The sequence below is a fragment of the Mustelus asterias genome, chromosome 14 (genome assembly GCF_964213995.1).
Source record: "Mustelus asterias chromosome 14, sMusAst1.hap1.1, whole genome shotgun sequence".
Taxonomy (NCBI): domain Eukaryota; kingdom Metazoa; phylum Chordata; class Chondrichthyes; order Carcharhiniformes; family Triakidae; genus Mustelus; species Mustelus asterias.
In genome coordinates this window covers 87,146,842-87,167,939 of record NC_135814.1, presented here as the reverse complement: position 1 = coordinate 87,167,939, position 21,098 = coordinate 87,146,842, and the positions used below count along the sequence as shown (strand labels likewise).

Below are 21,098 nucleotides of genomic sequence, written 5' to 3'. Positions count from 1 at the left end.
GGATGACATGTGGATGCATTTGTAAATGTGTCCCAATTCTAGCAGTTTGTGTGCCAGCACAAGACACATCTGGTTCTTATGAACATTTGAACACTTCCCACAATATACAGACATTCCTGGTACAGTTTTCAGCACGTAACAAACGGATACATCTTGTAAAATGGTGTCAGTTGGGAGTCACACCATAAATGAGTTAAGAATCCAAACTAGCTTTACATGCAAAGTTTATTGTTTTTGTTAGTGCTTGTATAAATGTGCAACAGATGCGTTAGCAGAATGCGTTAGCAGAATTATTTTTATCTCCCTTTCCCTACTAATCAATAATGTGATTTGATTTGATTTATTATTGTCACATGTACTGGGATACATGAAAAATATTGTTTCTTGGATGCTATACAAACAAAGCATACCGTTCATAGAGTACATAGGGGAAAAGGAACAGGATAGGGTGTAGAATATAGTGTTACAGTTTAATTTCAAAACCATCAATGAATTTTTGACACCGGGCAGAATTTTCTCAAAGATGGGCAGAGTGGCGCAGTGGGCGGGAAAGACAGCAAGGAAGCTGCCAGCCCCAATGGCGGATTTCCCCACATTGACACCAGCGGGACTTCTGTATTGTTTGGCGCACAGCCAAAAGGAAAATGGAGGGGCGGGTCCCACAACGTCATACAGGCAGGACAGATCCTGATTAAGCCCATCCCACTAGCAACGTAGGTTTGAAAAACTGGGGGTGCCTTTTTTATAGGGTGCCCGAGACCAAAAATCAAAAGTAGAATTCCCCTGCCCACGAACACCAACCTCACCCCAACTACTACCTCTCCCAAATAACAACACATCCCCACAAGACACTTCCCCTCGGTAGTGCCAGTGACAGTTCTCAGGCAGTGCCAGAGGGCAGTGCTCAGACAGTGCCAGGGGACAGTTCCCAGGCAGTGCCAGAAGGCAGTGCTCAGACAGTGCCAGGGGACAGTTCCCAGGCAGTGCCAGAAGGCAGTGCTCAGACAGTGCCAGGGGACAGTTCCCAGGCAGTGCCAGGGGGCAGTGCTCAGACAGTGCCAGGGGACAGTTCCCAGGCAGTGCCAGGGGGCAGTGCTCAGACAGTGCCGGGGGCAGTGCTCAGGCTTGACCCTCTCCCTGAGCTTAGCATCACCTGAACTCTTCTGGTAGGTTCTGTTTGCCAGGAACATGCTGTGGGAGATCTGCCATGACTCCTCATGCTGACATGAATGGACAATCTAACCAGTGGGGTGGGGTGGGAGGGGGGGAGGGGGTTACCAGGCATCGAGACCTGGTAATGATGTTTAAGTGTAATCTATTGAGGACCCTGACATTCGCTGTTGGATTCCTGATATGACATTGGTGGCGGATGGGGACAATTGCTACAGGAAGTCCCGCTGGTGTCAATTATGTTTTGGAATCCCCGTGGGATTTTCCATTCCCGCTGCTGATACTGCCCCCTGAAAACGAGAGCGGAAAATACCCCCCACTGATACTTTTGTTTAGAAGTGGAAGAAATTCAAAACATTTAGTTGTGGATTGGATTGGATGTTGTTCCTGATATTTAATCTAGTTAGGTAAAACTTTACGGTGAAATTTTCCGATGGTCCACCGGTGGGTTCAATGGGGTTGGGGGGGTGCGGGGGGGGGGGGGGGGGGGGAGGAGGAGGAGAGAAGAATTCGGCAGGAGTCCAACTGTTGGTTTCGTGCTGCCGTGAATTTCCTGCAGGATCTTCCGCTGGTGACCATCACGATGGATCAGGAAACCCGCTGGATGCCGGGGTGAAACTCATTTGCATCCTGCCAATGGTTTGCAGCTGAAGGCCCAACCGGAACCTTCCCCCTCTGCTAATTCTAATTCTCTACGATGCCAGTGACATGCTGGCACATTGTGGCGTGCTGAGGTCACGACTCACCTGAACAATGCCTGGGGCTACCTCTGGGTTTCAGAATGGAGGCCGCCAGCAACTGTGGATCCCAGAACACCACAGCAGTGAGTGGGGGGGAGCATCTACAGGTGGATCTGTCAGATTTAGTGTCATGAGGTAGTCCACCTTCTAGCTTCAGTGTGTTCCTGAAGGTTTTCAGGAGATCCACCTTCTTTCTTCAACAATGGATCAGTGATGATGGACGTCTTTTCAACATGGCACCCGGAGATGATGGTGGGACTCATGCCATCATGTTTCCCCAGCCACGGAACATGGTGCAAAGCCCCTCAGGTGAATAATTAATGAGGTCAGAGCCGGAAGATATGGCATGGTTTCTCGCCAGCCTCCACGACAGGAAACCCTTTATGTTCTTGCCCCTATCATGGGGCTTAGAATTATATTGTGTTCATAGAGTCCCTACAATGCAGAAGGAGGCCAATTGAGCCTGCACTAACAACAATCCCACACAGGCCCTATCCCACGTATGTAACCTGCTAATCCTCCTACACTAAGGGGAAATTCAGCATGGCCAAATCAACCTAACCGGCATATCTTTGCACTGTGGGAGGAAACCGGAGCACCCGGAGGAAACCCATGCAGACACAGGGACAATGTGCAAACTCCACACAGGCAGTGACTCGAGGCCAGAATTGAACCCAGGTCCCTAGCGCTGTGAGGCAACAGTGCTAACCACTGTGCCACCGTGCTTTCCCTGATGGTCCCAGGTGGGAGAATTCCACCCTTAATATTCTAAATATTCAGTTAAATAACAAAATATAGTGCTCTAACAGATGGAATTCAAAAGGTATTTTGGTAAAGAGTGCAAATATTAAACTATTGGATTGTCGTGAAAACCCATCTGGTTCACAATATCTGATAGGGAAGGAATTAAGCCGTCTTTACCTGGTCTACCCTAAACGTGACTCCAGACCCATAGCAGTGTGGTTCATCTTAACTAACAAGCCACTCAATTGTATCAAATTGCAATGAAAATGTCAGATAAGACCACCTGGAATCAACCTAGGTACCAGATATAGCAAAGCTGCATCCAGTTCAATCGACCTTGCAAAGTCCTTCTCATGAACATCTGGAGATGTGCCAAAATTGGGACAGCTGTTCCACAGACTAGCTTGGCCATAGTCATACTCATCAAATCATAGCCTACAGCCATTCAGCCTGACACCTCCATTACCATATCTGGCTGTGTCCTAACCCAACAGCAGGACAAATTCACTAGACCTGGCAGCGGAGTGGTATTTACTGGGACTGGTTCTGGAAATCCCCAGCATTAACTCATTTCATCAGCTCAAATATAGGCAGAAACATTTCTTGCTAATTACCGCATACCGCCCTCTGTCAGCTGATGAATCGATGCTCTCCATGTTGAGCATCATTTGAAAGATGCATTAAGGACAGCAAAGGCCCAGATCTACACTGAGTCTGACACTTTATTGTCCACTGCCAAGTGTAGTTCAGTTGTGTTGACCGAGATCTTTGCTCCAGTCAATTGATTGACACAGCGGGTGGGATTTTCTGGCCGTGCTCGCTCCGAAACCGTAAAATCCCTCCCGAGGTCAACGGATCTTTGTATGTCCCCCCCCACCCACTACAATTCCCATGGTGGAAGGGACAGGAAAATTCCTCCCAATAACTTTATCTTTAAATCAAATCCCCCAAAACCTTAAATACTTATGACTGCTACAGCACTGATTCTCTTCCACTGTGTCACAAGGGAATGCTTACATGCTTACATTACATGCTTATATATCGACTATAATAAGTTTACAAGCATAGATTTTCAACTACTGATACTTATCGAATGAACTAATAGGGGCATCATTACCCACTCGTGCTGCCTAGGCATGGAGAGGGATCAGACTTTGTCAAACTTAGACCTTGATGTTTTCCTCTTCCTTTCTTCACAAGGCTATTAGTTTTATTTTCTAGCTGCTCAGCTGCAATAACCTCACTGCTGACTGAGCAGGCTAAGACCTCATAGAGTCATCCAGTTTTACAGCATGGAAACAGGCCCTTTGGCCCAACTTGTCTATGCCACCAGCTTTTACCACTAAGCTAGTCCCAATTGCCCATATTTGGTCTATATCCCTCTATACCTGTCTTACCCATGAAACTGTCCAAATGCCTTTTAAAAGACAAAATTGTACCCGCCTCTTTTACTACCTCTGGCAGCTCATTCCAGGCACTCACCAACCTGTGAGTGAAAACATTGTTCCTCTGAACCCTTTTGAATCTCTCCCCTCTCACCTTAAACCTATGCCCTCTAATTTTAGACTCCCCTGCCTTTGGGAAAATATGTTGACTATCTACCTCATCTATGCCCCTCATTATTTTATAGACCTCTATAAAATCACCCCTAAGTCTCCTGCCCTCCAGGGAAAAAAGTCCCAGTCTATTGAGCCTCTCCTTATAACTCAAACCATCAAGTCCTGGTAGCATCTGAGTAAATCTTTTCTGCACTCTTTCTAGTTTAATAATATCCTTTCTATAATAGGGTGACCAGATCTCTACACAGTATTCCAAGTGTGGCCTTATTAATGTATTGTACAACTTCAACAAGATGTCCCAAATCCTGTACTCAATGTTCTGACCAATGAAACCAAACCTGAAGTACATAACTGACATTCTGTGCCTGCGGCAGGTGGGGAAAGTACCAACGTGAGGCAGAAACCTCTGCTCTATGGAGGAATGCAATCCTTCTGCTCCCTGATGGTCAACAACACCACTGTTTTGGGCTGTTCGATCCATTCTGAAACTATCTGTTTTAGCATGATGGTAGTGCCACATAATACAAATACACAATACTGTAGATTCTAGTTCTCAGAAATAAAAACAGGAAACACTGGAAATATTCGGTGGGCGGGTCGTTCTGGCCATGCTAGCCCCAAAACCAGAAAATCCCGCCTGAAGTCAACGGACCTTTCCATGGTCCTGCCCCCCCGCTACGATCCCCATGGCGGGCAGGATGGGAAAATTCCACCCAGTGAGTCAGGCAGCATCTGTGGTGAAAGAATCAGAGTTAAGTTTTCAGGTCGAGATGATCCTTCATCCATTGATGTGCCAAACAACATGATGGAGATTGTCTTCTGTCTGAAGACAGAACTTTGCTCCTCAGTCCTACCAACACTTTCATTGATAAATACTCATGCAACAAGTAGACTGATGAAAATGAGGACAAGGACAAGTACGCACATCTAGTTGTGAAGGGTGGACAACTAAGCAACTGATGGGAGAAACCTGCTCCATATATTTCCATCTCCAATGATGGCAGAGACCTACTTTCACCTTCACAGGCATAAATTCTGATAGAGAAACAGCACCGACCCAATTCTAACCATGGCAAAATAGAGTGAATTGCTGACTGGGTTGTTCAGAGACACAGCATAAACCACTAACCATATACTGCTCAAAATTCAAGTGCCTCTATTAATTCATCTTATTTTTCTGTCATGTTTCTCAGTGGAGATCCTGAATGCAAGGCAGAGGAAAGCCGAGGAGCTGAAGAGGTTGACAGATGTGGCCATCCAGATGTCAGAATCCCAGTTGGCTGAACTTCGAGCAGAGATTAAGGTGAGTGAGACGGACCACAAATGCAATGCTTTGCTGGAGTGCAGTGAAATGCACCAGTCAGGTGAGGGAGAACTTTATTCTGCAGAACGGATTTCTTCTCCGTCCCTGCCTCAGCAACCTTACTCAATGCTTTGTTATCACTGTTCTCTCATACATTGACGGGTGTAACTTTCTGGACGAGTTCTTTTTACAACTGAAGAACAATAACATTTTATTTTGATCCATTGTCTCAAAAAGCATCTTGCAGGATACAGAAATACTTTAACCTAACAGGTAGTGTCATTAACAGACCACCTCCCTACAGCATTCTGCCATATCATAGGTTAGTGCATCTTGTCTGTCACTGGAACACAACTTTCCTTCAGCCTCATTCACAACGATCAGCAGCACAATTGTTACAGTCACGTTAATACACTTCACACAAGAACATTTAACATTTGTCACTGCAGAGGTATTCCGAGCACCAGGGACCCGGGTTCGATTGGGTCGCTGTCTGTGTGGAGTTTGCACGTTCTCCCCGTGTCTGCGTGGGTTTCCTCCTGGTGTTCCGGTTTCCTCCCACACTCCGAAAGACATGCTGGTTAGGTTGATTCGCCGAACTAAATTGCTCCATAGTATTAGGGGGACCAACAGGGTAATATGTGGGGTTACGGGAATAGAGCTTGGGTGGCATTGTGGTCGGTGCAGACTTGATGGGCCGAATGGTCTCTTTCTGCGCTGGAGGGATTCTATGATAAGAACCATTCTATTTGGGAGGCATGGTGAGCAGAGACAACAGGTTGGGCAAAAGTTGATTGGCTAAGCAAGGAAGAACAAATGAATTTTCTAATATTACTCAGTTTGGGTTGACGAAAACAAACTTGTCTAAAACATTTGAAGTTCACAGTTCTGAAAATTGCACACCATTCTATTTGGTTTTGGGGTGCAGATTGTACAACGAATGCAGGAACCTGACCTATTTAAATTACATTGTACTGACGAAGGTGAAAGAAAATGTTGGGAGCAATGTTTAACTGTTGGTCATTTGTTTCTTGCCTGAAAATGGGTGTCTGACCGATAAAATTCAGGAGGTCTCCATGATGTTTAATGCTTTTAAATGGGCGCCCAAAACGTCTACACAAAATGAACATGAGGCTGTTGAAATATGAAAGTGAGGAACCTATGGTGGTTATAAGACTTACCCATGTGTTTCAATTGGAGTTTTATACATAGAAACATAGAATCATAGAAACTAGAAGCAGGAGTAGGCCACTCAGTCCTTCGAGCCTGCTCCACCATTCATTTTGATCATGGCCGTTCATCAAATTCAATATCCTGAACCAGCCTTCCCCCCATATCCCTTGATGTCTTCAGCCCCAAGAGCTATATCTAATCCCTTCCTGAAATCGCACAAAGGGCAGAATTCTCCCCCAAAAATTCTAAGTGTGAAATTCGCTGGAAAACTGGAGGAATTCACGCTGGCTTTTTCAGTGGGAGTTCAGAAAAGAATCTTCCTGTGCACAGCTCTGTGCACTGCAGAGACCACCAGCGTGAATATCAGTAAATTTCAGGGGGTGAGGCTTATTCTCACTGGAGAGACTGAAACCAGCACGCTGAGCGGGCCACTGCATGCGCCGATCTGTCAGTGCCGAGATCAGCAAATGCGCAGTGGCCCCACACTGATGGCCTCAATTGCTGGCCAGCCCTGCGACCCCCGCAATGCCAGCTTTCCTCAGCCCGATCGCTGGCCCCCCCGACCATTCCCAGGCTAGCTCCAACTCCCCCCTGTACTCAAATCATGGGTCAGACCATTCATTCCCCGAAAGTGGGGGGCTACTCTAAACCCCACTGGAGTGGAAGACTTTGGCAGAGGGGATAGGGTAGGGAGATGCTAGCTAGCCCAGAGACTTCAGTCCTGGGCCCACTATTAGCACTTAAATTACATTAAAATACGGATTTGAATACTTACCCCGCCTCCTTCCATATTTCCGGCAGACGCCAAAATCTGGCACTGGCAGACGCTATTGCAGTGGAAATGCATGCGCGAATCCCGCGAATCATCCGCTGCAAGATTTCCCTGGCCCTCTGCGCTAAAAGATTAACGCAGCGGGATGGTAGAATCGCCTCCAACGTTTTGGCCTCAACTACATTCTGTGGCAGTGAATTCCATAATTTACCACCCTCTGAGTGAAGAAATTTCTCCTCACCTTAGTCCTAAAAGGTTTACCCCTTATCCTCAGTTCTGGACTCCCCCTCCATCGGGAACATTCTTTCTGAATATACCCTGTCTAATCCTATTAGAAATTATAAGTTTCGATGAGATCCCCTCTCACTCATCTAAACTCCAGTGAACATAATCCTAACCGATTTAGTCTCTCCTCATATGACAGACCTGTCAGGAATCAGCCTGGTAAACCTTCTCTGTACTCCCTCTATAGCAAGAACATCCTTCCTCAGATAAGGACACCAAAACTGCACACAATACTCCAGGTGCGGCCTCACCAACACCCTATACAATTGCAGTAAAACATCTCTATTCCTGTACTCAAATCATGGTATACGTGTTCGATGTAATGGTTTCCATCAAATCATGCTGTATTCCTCTATAACATCCCTGCATGAATTATTTCCTGGACGTTGGAAACTCAATCCCTACAGCATCGTTTGAAAATGTTTTTGCTGGTACATGGTCATAACCATTCAAAGTTTCTTTGAGCCAACTTATTTACTGCCAAATGAGCTTTCTTGCCAAAGCTATAAGAAGCATTGGCCCCTGCTCATTTGCGGAAATCCAAATATCCAGATATTTACACATCGACAAAAGGTGGTTTTCTGCATAATTTAAGTAATAATTACTGTAAAACAAGATCAGTTTACATGGACGTCAGTCACCCTGATTTACAGGGACTTTTATTCAATCCTTCATGGGGAGTGGACGTCATTGGCAAAGTTTGTTGAACATTTGTTGGCTTGCTCGGCCATTTGAGAGAGCAGTTAAGAGTCAATCACATTGCTGTGGGTCTGGAGTCACACGTAGACCAGACCAGGTAAGGGCGGCAGATTTCCTTCCTTAAAAGGACATTAGTGAACCAGATAGGTTTTTACAATAATCAATGATGGTTTTTTAGTCACAATCACGGAGTTTTTCAATTCCAGACTTTTATTAATTAAACAAGCTGCCATGACAGGATTTGAACCTGCCCCAACGGAATTAACCTGGACTGCTGGATGACTAGTCCAGCAACGTTACCACTGTGCTACAATCTGACCTCTTCTAACAGCTGGTGTAATAGCAGAAGAATTCAGTACTGTCGTAATGAGATGCGTAATGCTTTATTGTGGCAAGGAGTTACATGGAGATGAATAGGGTGCAAAATGGTGGGATATGGTAGCATAATGGTTATGTTACTGGGCTGGTAATCCAGAAGTCTGGACTAATGATCTGGAGACATGAGTTCAAATCCTACCACATACCTGGGGAATTTTAATTCAATTAATAGATCTGGATTAGTTTTTCGTTTAACATAATAGCCCACCTGGTTCAAGAACATCCTTCAGGGAAGGAGATTTTCTGCACCTCCCCAGTGTAGCCTATGTATGACTCCAGACGTACAATCAGGCCGTTGACTTTTAACTGCCCTCTGAAATGTCCTAGCAAGCCTCTCAATTTGCAAAAAGGTCGAAAAGGAATAAAAGCAAAATACTGTGGACGCTGGAAGTCTGAAATAAAAACAGTAAGCGCTAGAAACCCTCAGTAGTTCTTGCAGTGAAGAGAGAAAGAGTTAACATTTTGAGTCCAATATAATTTGGAAGACTAAAAAGAAATATATAAAAAGAAGAAAACCAGATGGTGCACCTGACATCGGCCAAGACACCAGACATTAAGACACACGTATTTAGTCTAATCGATCCTGCAAAGGTTTCCTCAGTGATAAATAGGGATTTATGCCAAAATTGGCAGAGCTGTTCCCCAGGTGAACCCCAGCTGGAGGCCTGTGACTAGTGGTGTTCCGCAGGGCTCTGTATTGGGACCTCTGCTGTTTGTGATTTATATAAACGATCTGGAAGAAGGTGTAACTGGGGTGATCAGTAAGTTTGCGGACGACACGAAAATGGCTGGACTTGCAGATAGTGAGGAACATTGTCAGAGGCTACAGAAGGACACAGATAAGCTGGAAATTTGGGCAAAGAAATGGCAGATGGAGTTCAATCCAGATAAATGTGAAGTGATGCATTTTGGTAGAACTAACGTAGGGGGGAGCTATACGATAAATGGCAGAACCATAAAGGGTGTAGATACGCAAAGGGACCTGGGTGTGCAAGTCCACAGATCCTTGAAGGTGACGTCACAGATGGAGAAGGTAGTGAATAAGGCATATGGCATGCTTGCCTTTATAGGACGGGGCATAGAGTATAAAAGTTGGGGTCTGATGTTGCAGTTGTATAGAACGCTGGTTAGGCCGCATTTGGAATGCTGCGCCCAGTTCTGGTCGCCACACCACCAGAAGGACGTGGAGGCTTTAGAGAGAGTGCAGAGGAGGCTTACCAGGATGTTGCCTGGTATGGAAGGGCTTAGTTATGAGGAGAGATTGGGTAAACTGGGGTTGTTCTCACTGGAAAGACGGAGGATGAGGGGTGACCTAATAGAGGTGTATAAAATTATGAAAGGCATAGATAGGGTGAACGGTGGGAAGCTTTTTCCCAGGCCGGTGGTGACGTTCACGAGGGGTCATAGGTTCAAGGTGAGGGGGGGGGGAGGTTTAACACGATTATCCGTATTTTACACAGAGGGTGGTGGGGGCCTGGAATGCGCTGCCGGGCAAGGTGGTGGAGGCGGACACACTGGGAACGTTTAAGACTTATCTAGACAGCCATATGAACGGAGTGGGAATGGAGGGATACAAAAGAATGGTCTAGTTGGGATCAGAGAGCGGCGCGGGCTTGGAGGGCCGAAGGGCCTGTTCCTGTGCTGTATTGTTCTTTGTTCTTTGTGAGTCAAACAGCAGGCTGATTTGGAAACATAAAGTGGAATTTCCCATACTTCTTACAGCGTCAGGCTCTGGCTGAAACCTGGCTCTCCAGCTGCACGGCCGAGTCTTGAACCACCTGATTTTCAAGAACATCCTTCAGGGAAGGGGGAGGGTGGTTCCCATTATGTTGGTGGGGGCGGGGATGGGGGGCGGGGGGGGGGGGGAGTGGAAGAGTGCCAAGGCCATTGAGGGGGGAAACCTGCAGATATAAGAGTTGTGGGGGGGGGGGGGGGGGTGGGCACAGATCGGCCAACCTGTGCCAAGAGGCAGTATCAGGGAGCAGTGCCAGGAACGGTTTCTTTGGGAACCACATGCGGGGGGGAGGAATGGAAGAGTGCCAAGGCCATTGAGGGGAAACCTGCAGGTATAGGAGTTGTGGGGGGGGGGGGGGTGGAGGACCGGGCAGTAAAGGGGGGAAATGCTGGTGATACTGCCACGGTGGGTGGGCACGGATGGGGTGGGGAAAGAGAGCCTCCAATAATTTGGTGGAGGGGAATGAGGGGGAATACTCCCATGATTGTGCAGGGTGGTGGAGCCCCCGATGATTGTACGTGGTGTTGCCCCCATGGGTGGGTTGGGGGCGGGATTGGGGGGTTGGTGGTGGGGGGGGGGGGGCGGGGGGGTGAGTTGACCTTCAGTTCTGTTTGGGGTGCTCTTTAAAGATGGAGACCCGATCTCTGTGCAGCCGGATTGCTGGTTCTATCAGGCCCCACCGTGCCAGACTGATGGCAAAACCCCCCACCCACCCACTCACTCTGTTTCAGAGAGGCTGAAGATCTGGATTAAAGACTCGGACGTGCAGCTGGAGAGCCAGGCCCCCCACCCCCCAATCCCGCCCCATTGGAGGCTCTCTTTCCCCCACCCCATCCGTGCCCACCCACCGTGGCAGTATCACCAGCGTTTCCCCCCTTTACTGCCCAGTCCCCCACCACATCCCCGCCCACTCCCATACCTGCAGGTTTCCCCCCTCAATGGCCTTGGCACCCGCCCCCCCCGCATGTGGTTCCCAAAGAAACCGTTCTTGGCACTGCTCCCTGATACTGCCTCTTGGTGCAGGTTGGCCGATCTGTGCCCACCCCCTCCACAACTCCTACACCTGCAGGTTTCCCCCCTCAATGGCCTTGGCACTCTTCCACCACCCCCCCCCCCACCCCACCAACACAATGGGAACCACCCCCCCGCCGTTCCCTGAAGGATGTTCTTGAACCAGGTGGTTCAAGACTCGGCCGTGCAGCTGGAGAGCCAGGTTTCAGTCAGAGCCTGACACTGTAAGAAGTATGGGAAATTCCACTTTATGTTTCCAAATCAGCCTGCTGTTTGACTCACCTGGGGAACAGCTCTGCCAATTTTGGCACAAATCCCTATTTATCACTGAGGAAACCTTTGCAGGATTGATTAGACTAAATACGTGTATCTTAATGTCTGGTGTCTTGGCTGATGTCAGGTGCACCATCTGGTTTTCTTCTTTTTATATATTTCTTTTTAGTCTTCCAAATTATATTGGACTCAAAATGTTAACTCTTTCTCTCTTCACTGCAAGAACTACTGAGGGTTTCTAGCGCTTACTGTTTTTATTTCAGACTTCCAGTGTCCACAGTATTTTGCTTTTATTCCTCTTCGACCTTTTTGCAAATTGAAAGGCTTGCTAGGACATTTCAGAGGGCAGTTAAAAGTCAACGGCCTGATTGTACGTCTGGAGTCATACATAGGCTACACTGGGGAGGTGCAGAAAATCTCCTTCCCTGAAGGATGTTCTTGAACCAGGTGGGCTATTACGTGCCCATCCCCCCCAACTCCCATACCTGCAGGTTTCCCCCCTCAATGGCCTTGGCACTCTTCTATCCCCCCACCCCCGGCCAACCAGACACAATGAGAACCACCCTCCCCCAACCTGTGCTATCCCTCCCCCCCACCCCCCCAACTCCCATACCTGCATTGCCTCCTCAATGGCCTTGGCACTCTCCCCCCCTACGTCACCTAACCCATTCGGCACGGTGGCATAGTGGTTAGCACTGCTGTGTCACAGCTCCCGGGATTTGGGTTTGATTCCCGGCTTGGATCACTGTCTGGGTGGAGTTTGCACATTCTCCCTGCGTCTACATGGGTTTCCTCTGGGTGCTCCGGTTTCCTCCCACAGTCTGAAAGATGTTCAGGTTAGGTTGATTGGCCGTGCTAAATTGCCCTTTAGTGTCCCAGCATGCATAGGTTAGAGGGATTGGTGGGGTAAATATGTGGGGTTACGGGGATAGTGCCTGGGTGGGATTGTTGTCGGTGTGGGCTCGATGGGCTGAATGGCCTCCTTCTGCACTGTAGGGATTCTATGATTCCTGGATGTATTCTGTCCCACTGGAAGGGTAGATCCACCAGAGATGCTGGCACACTTGTACACAATCAGGAGGGAATGGGCCTGGGATTCCTCAACATTTACTCTGGAATCCATCAAGTTTCATGGAACCAGGGCAAATATGGGGAAGAAAACTTCCTGCTGATTACGACCCACCATCTTCCCTCAGCTCATGAATCAGAACTTCTCCATGTTAAACACCATTTGGAAGAAACATCGAGGACCAGAATGTTCTCTGGGTGGAGGACTCCAATGTCCATCGCCAAGAGTGGCTCAGTAGAATCGCTAACGGTTGAGTTAGCCACATCCTGAAGGAAATGATGAGACAACCAACCTGAGGGACAAACCAACTTAATCATATCCTCTCTAATCTGTCTGTCATAAATTCATCTGTCCAGAACAGTATTGACAGGAGCGACCACTGCAAGGTTCTTGCGGAGGTAAATCTCCATCTTCACACTGAGAATGCCTTCCATCCAGTTTTCTGATGCTGCTATTGTTCTAAATGGGATATATTCAGAATAGGTCCAGCATCTCAATCTGGACATCGATGAGAAACTGGGCCATCAGTGCCAGCACAATTATATCCACCACAATCTCATTGGCCTCATCCTCATTGACCAGTGTAATCCTCATTCTGCCAATTCCATCAAGCCAGGTCATCAACCCTGGCTCAATGAGGAGTGTATGTGCCAGGAGTAGAACCAGATATACCTAAGAACGAGGTGCCAAGCTGGCGAAGCTACAATACAGGACTACTTGCATACTAATAAGTGGAAGCAGTTATGGACAGAGTTGAGTGAAGCCATAACCAATGGATCAGATCAATGCTCTGTAGACCTACCACACCCAATGGGTGGTGGTGGACAATTAAGTAGCTTATGGGAGGAGGCAGCTCTAAAAATATCTCCATCTTCATTAATGCGGAAACCCAGCACATCAGTGCAATAGACATTGTTTGCAACCACATTCAGCCAGAAGTGCCGAATGCATCATCCATCTCCATCTCTTCCTGATATCCCCAGCATTACAGATTTTTAAAATTTATTACTAGTGTCACAAGTAGGCTTACATTAACACTGCAATGAAGTTACTGTGAAAATCCCCTAGTGGCTACACTCCGGTGCCTGTTCGGGAACACTGAGGGAGAATTTAGCATGGCCAATGCACCTAACCAGCACATCTTTCAGACTGTGGGAGGAAACTGGAGCACCCGGAGGAAACCCACGCAGACACGGGGGGAACATGCAGACTCCACACAGGCAGTGATTCAAGCCGGGAATTGAACCAGGGTCTCTGGCGCTGTGAGGCAGCAGTGCCACCATGCTGCTGTCAGATTTCAACCTGTTAGATTCATTCTACATGGCATCAAGAAATGATTGTGTGCACTAGATACAGTGAACGCTATTGGCTCTGGCGACATCCTGGCTGCACATTGAAGACATGTGCTACGGAACCAGCCACACTTTTAGCCAAATTGTTCGAGTACATCTTTAACAGTGGCATCTACCTCAGATGGAAAATGACGCAGGTTTGCCTGTCCACAGGACAAATCAATTCTGCCAATTACCATCCCATCAGGCTGCTCTCATTCATCAGCAAAAAAATGCACAGTGTCACTGACCTGTTATTGTGTGGCACCTACTCACCAATACCCTGCTTCTTTAGTTCGGATTCCACCTGTATCTCATTACAGCCTTATTCCAAACATGAACAAAGGAACTGAATTCCAGAGGTAGGTCTCACATTTGAAATCTAGGCAGCATTTGACTGAGTATTTCACCAAGGCACCCGAGTAAAATTGCAGTCAATGGGAATCATGGATAAACACCTCCACTGTCTGGAATCTTACCTAGCAAGAAGGAAGAGAGAAGAATTCTGCAGAGCAATGTCCTGGACCCAGTCATCTTCAGTTGCTTCATTAGTGACATTTTCTCATTTAAAGGGCCGAAAGTGAGGATATTCACTGATGACAGTGTTTGGTTCCATTCACAACTCTTTGGATGCTGAAGAAGTCTGTATCTGCATGCAGCAAGACCTGGACAACATTCAGACTTGAGCTGTTGAGTGGCAAGTATCCTTCATGCCACACAAGTGCCAGCAATGTCCATCTCCAACAGATTCCTTCATTGTTGCTGAATTATAATCTTGGAACTGCCTTCCTCACAGTGTGTGTATTGCTGCAATAGACTGCAGCAGTTCAACAAAGTAGGTCCCCACCACCTTCTCAAAGGCAATTAGTGATGGGCAATAAATGCTGGTCTGTAACCCTTTAACCCATCACATCACATGAAAAACTATGCATTACAATATAGTGGCAAAAAGCTATACAGAACATTATATAGAGAAGGAGATTTATAGTGAAGCACAATAAATAAAGTATAATGCAGCTATATAGCAATACAATGTACCTTCAGCTATACAGCACTGTACTGTGTCTGGCTACTACACAACTCTATAACAAATGCACTTGCATCTTTTTTAACTCTTGGGTTGAGAGCATCGCTGGCAAGGATGGAATTTATAGCCCATTCCTTGTTGCTCTGACTTTGGTAAAACTGATTGGCTTATGGGGCAACTTCCAAGCGCTTTTAAGAGTTAACTACATTGGTGTGGAACTGAGGTTACATTTATAGGGCAGACCAGGTAAAGATGACCGGCTGCCTCTGGATTGCAGTACAGTGCTGTAGGGTAGCAAAAGGTGCGGTCGAGTTGGTTTTAAAAGGCACAGATGTTTTGAATTTTGATTTTGTGTGTTGCAAATGACAATTTTTTGACTTTAACTGCAGATTTATCTGTTTCTAACAGCAATTTGTAAGTGAACGCAAATATGATGAAGACCTAGGGAGGTCAGCACGATTCACTGGTAACATTGACAGTCTGCAAGACCAAATCCAGTTGTTTGGAGAAGGTAAGGACACAACCTCGGGTCAACGAAGATGATTTGATTCAATATTATTGCAGAATTATGGGAAATAACACATTTCCATTAAATGAGCCAATTGGACTAGAATGGAGTCAGGAGGTGAGTTACCTGCTATGGAATGAAAGAATGGGAGGATTTGGCGGATATAGGTTTACAGACACTATTGAGAGTATCTTAGATTGATAATGCTGTTAGAATAAACATAATGGAACTCTGGGGCCAGAATTTTATGCTCTCCCTGGCGAGTTCTCAGATGTGATGGGGGGAGGGGTATAGGGGAATGTGTGAAATTGTACAGGTTCCCAACTACCCAGACCTGGTAGCGATTTTACACAAGGTGAGGGGAAGCCCCAATTAGATCCCTTAAGTGGCCTCTTTATGGCCACTTACGGGCCTTTTTCTGCCCAGTCTCAATGAGGCTGATAGCTCGGGGATGGGGGGAGGGATGCATGAACAAACATAGCTGGATCTCAGGTGGGAAGTGGGGTGGGTCCCATCAGAAGCCCCCTTTTGACTGGAGGTGGGGGGGGGGGTTGCCCTTGCCTTATGGACCAATAACCTCCAGACCTCCATCCCTCTACCTGGCCTATCCCCCAAGACCCTGATCACCTTCCTCCTGAACGCGTAGGTATTCCCTACCCTCCCCACCCTGGGACCCTTGCTACTTAGCTATCCTACCGCTCCTGGGATTTAGTGCCAGGCAGCCCCCTGCACTGCCTTTTCTGGCCTGGAGGAACTGAAGAGCTGTTGGCCAGTCTGATTGGCTGGTAGCTCCCCAAGGTTGGACTTCCTGCTGAATGAGAGCTGGAAGCCCCACCTTATGCCAATCAATGCTCATTAGGATGTAATATGGCACCGGGGCTTCTGGAGTTGGTGAGGATGTGTTCTGAGCCCCCATCATCCTGAAAATTCAAGCATAGATCTTTATACAAGAATCATAAACTGCAAAGCCAAGAGGTATATGAAAAAATTAACAAGACCTCAACTGAGTGCTGAGTGTAGTAGTGTCTGCACTATAGGAAGGATATTGAGGCTGACAGCTGGTAAAGATTCACTTAGATGTTGCATTGTATGAGAAAGCACAAATTTCAAGAAAGATTTGGGAAATAATCTGTTTATTTTTAAAACAATGCAGATTACCAGGTGATATGCTTGCAGTGTTTAAGGATAGTACAGAGATTGCACTAGTCAACGAATGTAACACAGGGTCATAGATACAGCATTATGGGCCAGATTTCACAGAGTGGGGCTTCAGAACCCTTTTAAAAGTGGCAGGCAGAACCCAATTCCAGTATTCCTGGCCCCATTCCCATTCTAGCAATTTTCATTGGTGCAGGCTGCACTCCCAACCTGACTGCATTGCGGAGTTGGCATCTTATAACTCTCTACAATTTTGGTGGAGTCAGACCATCTCCTTGAAGAAATTTTGTTCATGGCACCTCAGAGGATTCGCAAACTATAGCCTGGATTCTAGACCCTTTTGAAAGGTATGTTCAAAAGGTCTATACCATTGGTGCAGGTCAGGATGGCCTAATTATGAATACTTGGCTCCAGGACTCACTAACTGATTAGCTTAGCAGGGGGTCTGTTTCACAGGTGGGAATGGAGCGTTTGATTTGATTGATTGACATCTTTGTCAAGTTATAATAAGTTACCCTTTCTTTGAACTCTTGCTTCCAATGTCTCTGTGGTTAATTGGACAAGATTAACAGGTGGGAATGGAGGTAAAGCTTTTGTTATTGAAACTATAATGGCCAGAATTTTACTGGCCCATCCTCCACGGGAATCGGAGCGGGCGAGGTGCAGAGTGGGGAAGGTCCGTTGACCTCGGGTGCGATTTTACGATTTCAGGTTGAGCAAGGCCATAAAACCCCGTCCAATGATTTTGACTGACATTTTTATAGGGGTGTTAGATTAACATTGTTTTCAAAGCAAATTTTTGAATGGGTAGTTTAAGTGCGTTTCAAGACATGCATTGTTATTATTTGGCTGACTTGTTCTGGTATTCTGGGTAAGTGGGCATGGATGATGGAGGTGGTCAGTGGTGTGGGTGGGGTGTGAAGGATGAGGGTTAGAGGATCTAGTAGTCCATAAAATAACTGAGAGGAAGTCAATTCTGGCCTTTTAACCAGTCCACCTTAACATTTGCCCATCTCCAAACCAATTCCGCAGGCATTGGAATCGTAGATTCTCTACAGTGCAGAAGGAGGCCATATGTCCCATCGAGCCTACGCCGACAACAAGCCCACCCAGGCCCTATCCCTATAATCCCATGTATTTACCCTGATAATCCCCCTGACACTAAGAGACAGTTTATCATGGCCAATCCACCTAACTGCACATCTTTGGACTGTGGGAAGAAACCGGAGCACCCGGAGGAAACTCACGCAGACAACGTGCAAACTCCACACACAGTTACCCAAGGCTGGAATTGAACCTGGGTCCCTGCCATTGTGAGGCAGCAGTGCTAACCACTGTGCCACCATGCTGCCCCATGGGCCTGACTTAAACCTGCCCATGCTCTCTGGAATGAAAATATTGGGGACGGTAAAGGTCACTGTTTAGTCTGCCAAGTCGGAAAATTTCTGGACTCGAGCTTCCTGCCACAATGGTGAAAATCCAGCCCTATGTTTAAGAGGTTTGGAACAGGAAGCAAGATGAACTGTTGTCGATGGATCTGTGAAGTTATGAAGCTATTAGACCAAGAGGTTGAGGCAGAAGCTAGACCAACATTCAAGGTTAGATTAGATAGGGAGAAGCAGAGAATGAAACAAGTGTGGAAAAAGGGTGGATAAATGTGATGAGGTCCCTTTGTTCAAGGAAAGTGTAAACGCTGATATGGGCTGGTCCAGTCAAGTGGGCTGTTTTCTGTATGGCAACTTCTATGTATTTCTGCAGTGCTTTAGTTTTTTGTGTAATAGCAGACTACAATGGAGAAGTGTCATTTCAGATCTTAAGGTAATAGCAGCCTGTTCTTATATAGCACCTTCAATCTATTACAGTCAGGTTAGCACTGCTGCCTCACAGCATCAGGGACATAGGTTCGATTACCGGCTTGGGTCACTGCGTGGAGTCTGCACGTTCTCCCCATGTCTGCGTGCGTTTCCTCCGGGTGCTCTGGTTTCCTCCTACAGTCCGAAAGACGTGCTGGTTAGGTGCTTTGGCCATGCTAAATTCTCCCTCAGTGTACCCAAACCGGTGCCCAGGCGACATGGGGATTTTCACAGTAACTTCATTGCAGTGTTAATGTAAGCCTACTTGTGGCACTAATAAATAAACTTTAAGTTGAAAACTAGGTGGTAACTTTGGATGTGATTTCGGAGATATCCCCTTCCAGCTCTAAACTTGTATCTTAATATCCTTGTTTTATATTTTATTTTCTATACAGTTTCACATCCAAAGAATAACTACTCTACAAGATCACAGTGCATCTCCTCACTGACTCCAAAACATCTGAATCCTCAAGGCCGTTCCAGTCATGTTCCTTCACTGCCGTCCTCACTTAGTGCATTATCATCAGTTAGTCCAAAAATAATGAATCCGAGGGACAGTTTTAACATTCAGAAGGGACCTGCGGAGAGACAGGTAAGAATGACACATTGCTGTTGTCACTGTTTTCTACCAAATGTGAAAATGTCAATATAGTGCCTGCAAAAGGTGATGGATGGCATGGTGAGCTAGCATGTTGCCCTTTACTGTCCTACTCCAGGAAGCCTGTTGATGAAGGATGGACTGGAGCCACTTCTATATTTATTTACAGAGCTACACATTATGAGCATAGATCTCCTAACCAAACAAGCATAGTTTTTGTCTATCTATTTATAGGGGTTCAAATGAATGCTCAGTTAATGCCCAGCACTTGCAAACAATTTAATACAGTTAATGTAGAAATAATATTTAGGACCTGAGTTGGAATCCAGCCCGTTACAATGAGATGAAAGCTTTCATAGAATCCCTACAATGCAGAAGGAGGCCATTTGGCCCATTGAGTCTGCACCGACTCTCCCAATAGAGCATCCCACCTATGCCCTATCCCCATAACCCCATGTATTTACCCCCCCAATCCACCTAACCTGCACATCTTTGGAGTGTGAGGAAACCGAAGCATCTCCATGCAGACACGGGGCGAATGGGCAAACTCCACCCAGACAGTCACCAAAGGCCAGAATTGAACCCAGGTCCTTGGCACTGGAGGCAGTAGTGCTAACCACTGTGCCACTGTATCGCCCACTGTAAGGGTACATTGTGAAATGACTTGAGCAGTCCCAGTATAGTTCCCAGAACTATAACTTTTCAACACAATCTGGTACATAGTATTAACTTAGCATCTCAATTACTGGCAGGTTAATATTTGGAAGTTATGACAATATCCTACTGGTCCTGAAATAGGGGGAGAAGTGTCTTGTTGAATCAGAGAACATGGAGTTTTGCTTTCCATCTGACATTGGGATCTAGAAATTTGGGATACATGTTGCAGACATCAATCACTGCCCCTGAATGGTGCGATCCTAGGGACTACCAGTTTTGGGTCTCATTCCCATTGAGCCACACAATATTAGAGAGTGCTGGTTATCTTGCCTATTTCAGGTGTGGATACTGCTACACATCTAAATTTATAGACTTTAGTGTTGAAAGTAAAAATGTATTCCACCTTGAATATTGAGGACCACTCAAAAAAGTTACATCATCCAGAGCACAAGGTAGGTTCAGATGAAACATTTTCTTTTCATCTTTCCAGAATACCTAGCTATTCTTTACACCATCTAATTGTTTTTATTTAATCTAATTTCAAATTTTAATTGCAATAAAAACTGTATCTTGAGAGCAAGTCACACTGTAGCACTGAGAGATGAACCTCAGTACTAAATTCCGTAATCATCAACTCTGATCATTGTGTTCATTAGAAAGAATAGTAAAATGGTAGATATTGCCCCTGAAAATAACAAAGACCATATTGAATTCTGGGCGGTGAGCTTATCATTAGCTTGGGGGGAGGCAGTGACAGGCTTCTATGCTCTCAGAGCACAGAACTCTGCACATGCGCAATTGCACCCTCTACTGCTATCAGCTGGCTTTTGGGCGATTTACGCCCTGCCCACTCCCCCTGCTGGTGGCAAGTCAGGTAAGATTCAATTTTTAAGTCACCTAAAAAAGTGACACTAATTTCTCCCATTATCACACTCGTTTGGGACTTAGAATTTTTTTGGTAAGTTTGCACCATCCGCCCCACCCCCCACACCCCTCCCCAGTCAACCAAAATTTTCATGAACAGAACCTATCTACAGGGGAAGAAATAGAAGGCT

The 21,098-nt window shown here is 46.4% G+C and overlaps 1 protein-coding gene across 1 annotated transcript in view; it reads left to right on the top strand.

Annotated features, from left to right (window-relative positions):
* Window positions 1-21,098, top strand: part of LOC144503844 (spermatogenesis-associated serine-rich protein 2-like) — a 150,929-nt gene that overhangs the window by 128,539 nt on the left and 1,292 nt on the right. Inside the window, exons 9-11 of the mRNA XM_078228806.1 lie at window positions 5,407-5,516; window positions 15,678-15,780; window positions 19,184-19,380. Coding sequence (XP_078084932.1) covers window positions 5,407-5,516; window positions 15,678-15,780; window positions 19,184-19,380 — 410 coding nt within the window. The remainder of the gene's footprint in view (window positions 1-5,406; window positions 5,517-15,677; window positions 15,781-19,183; window positions 19,381-21,098) is intronic.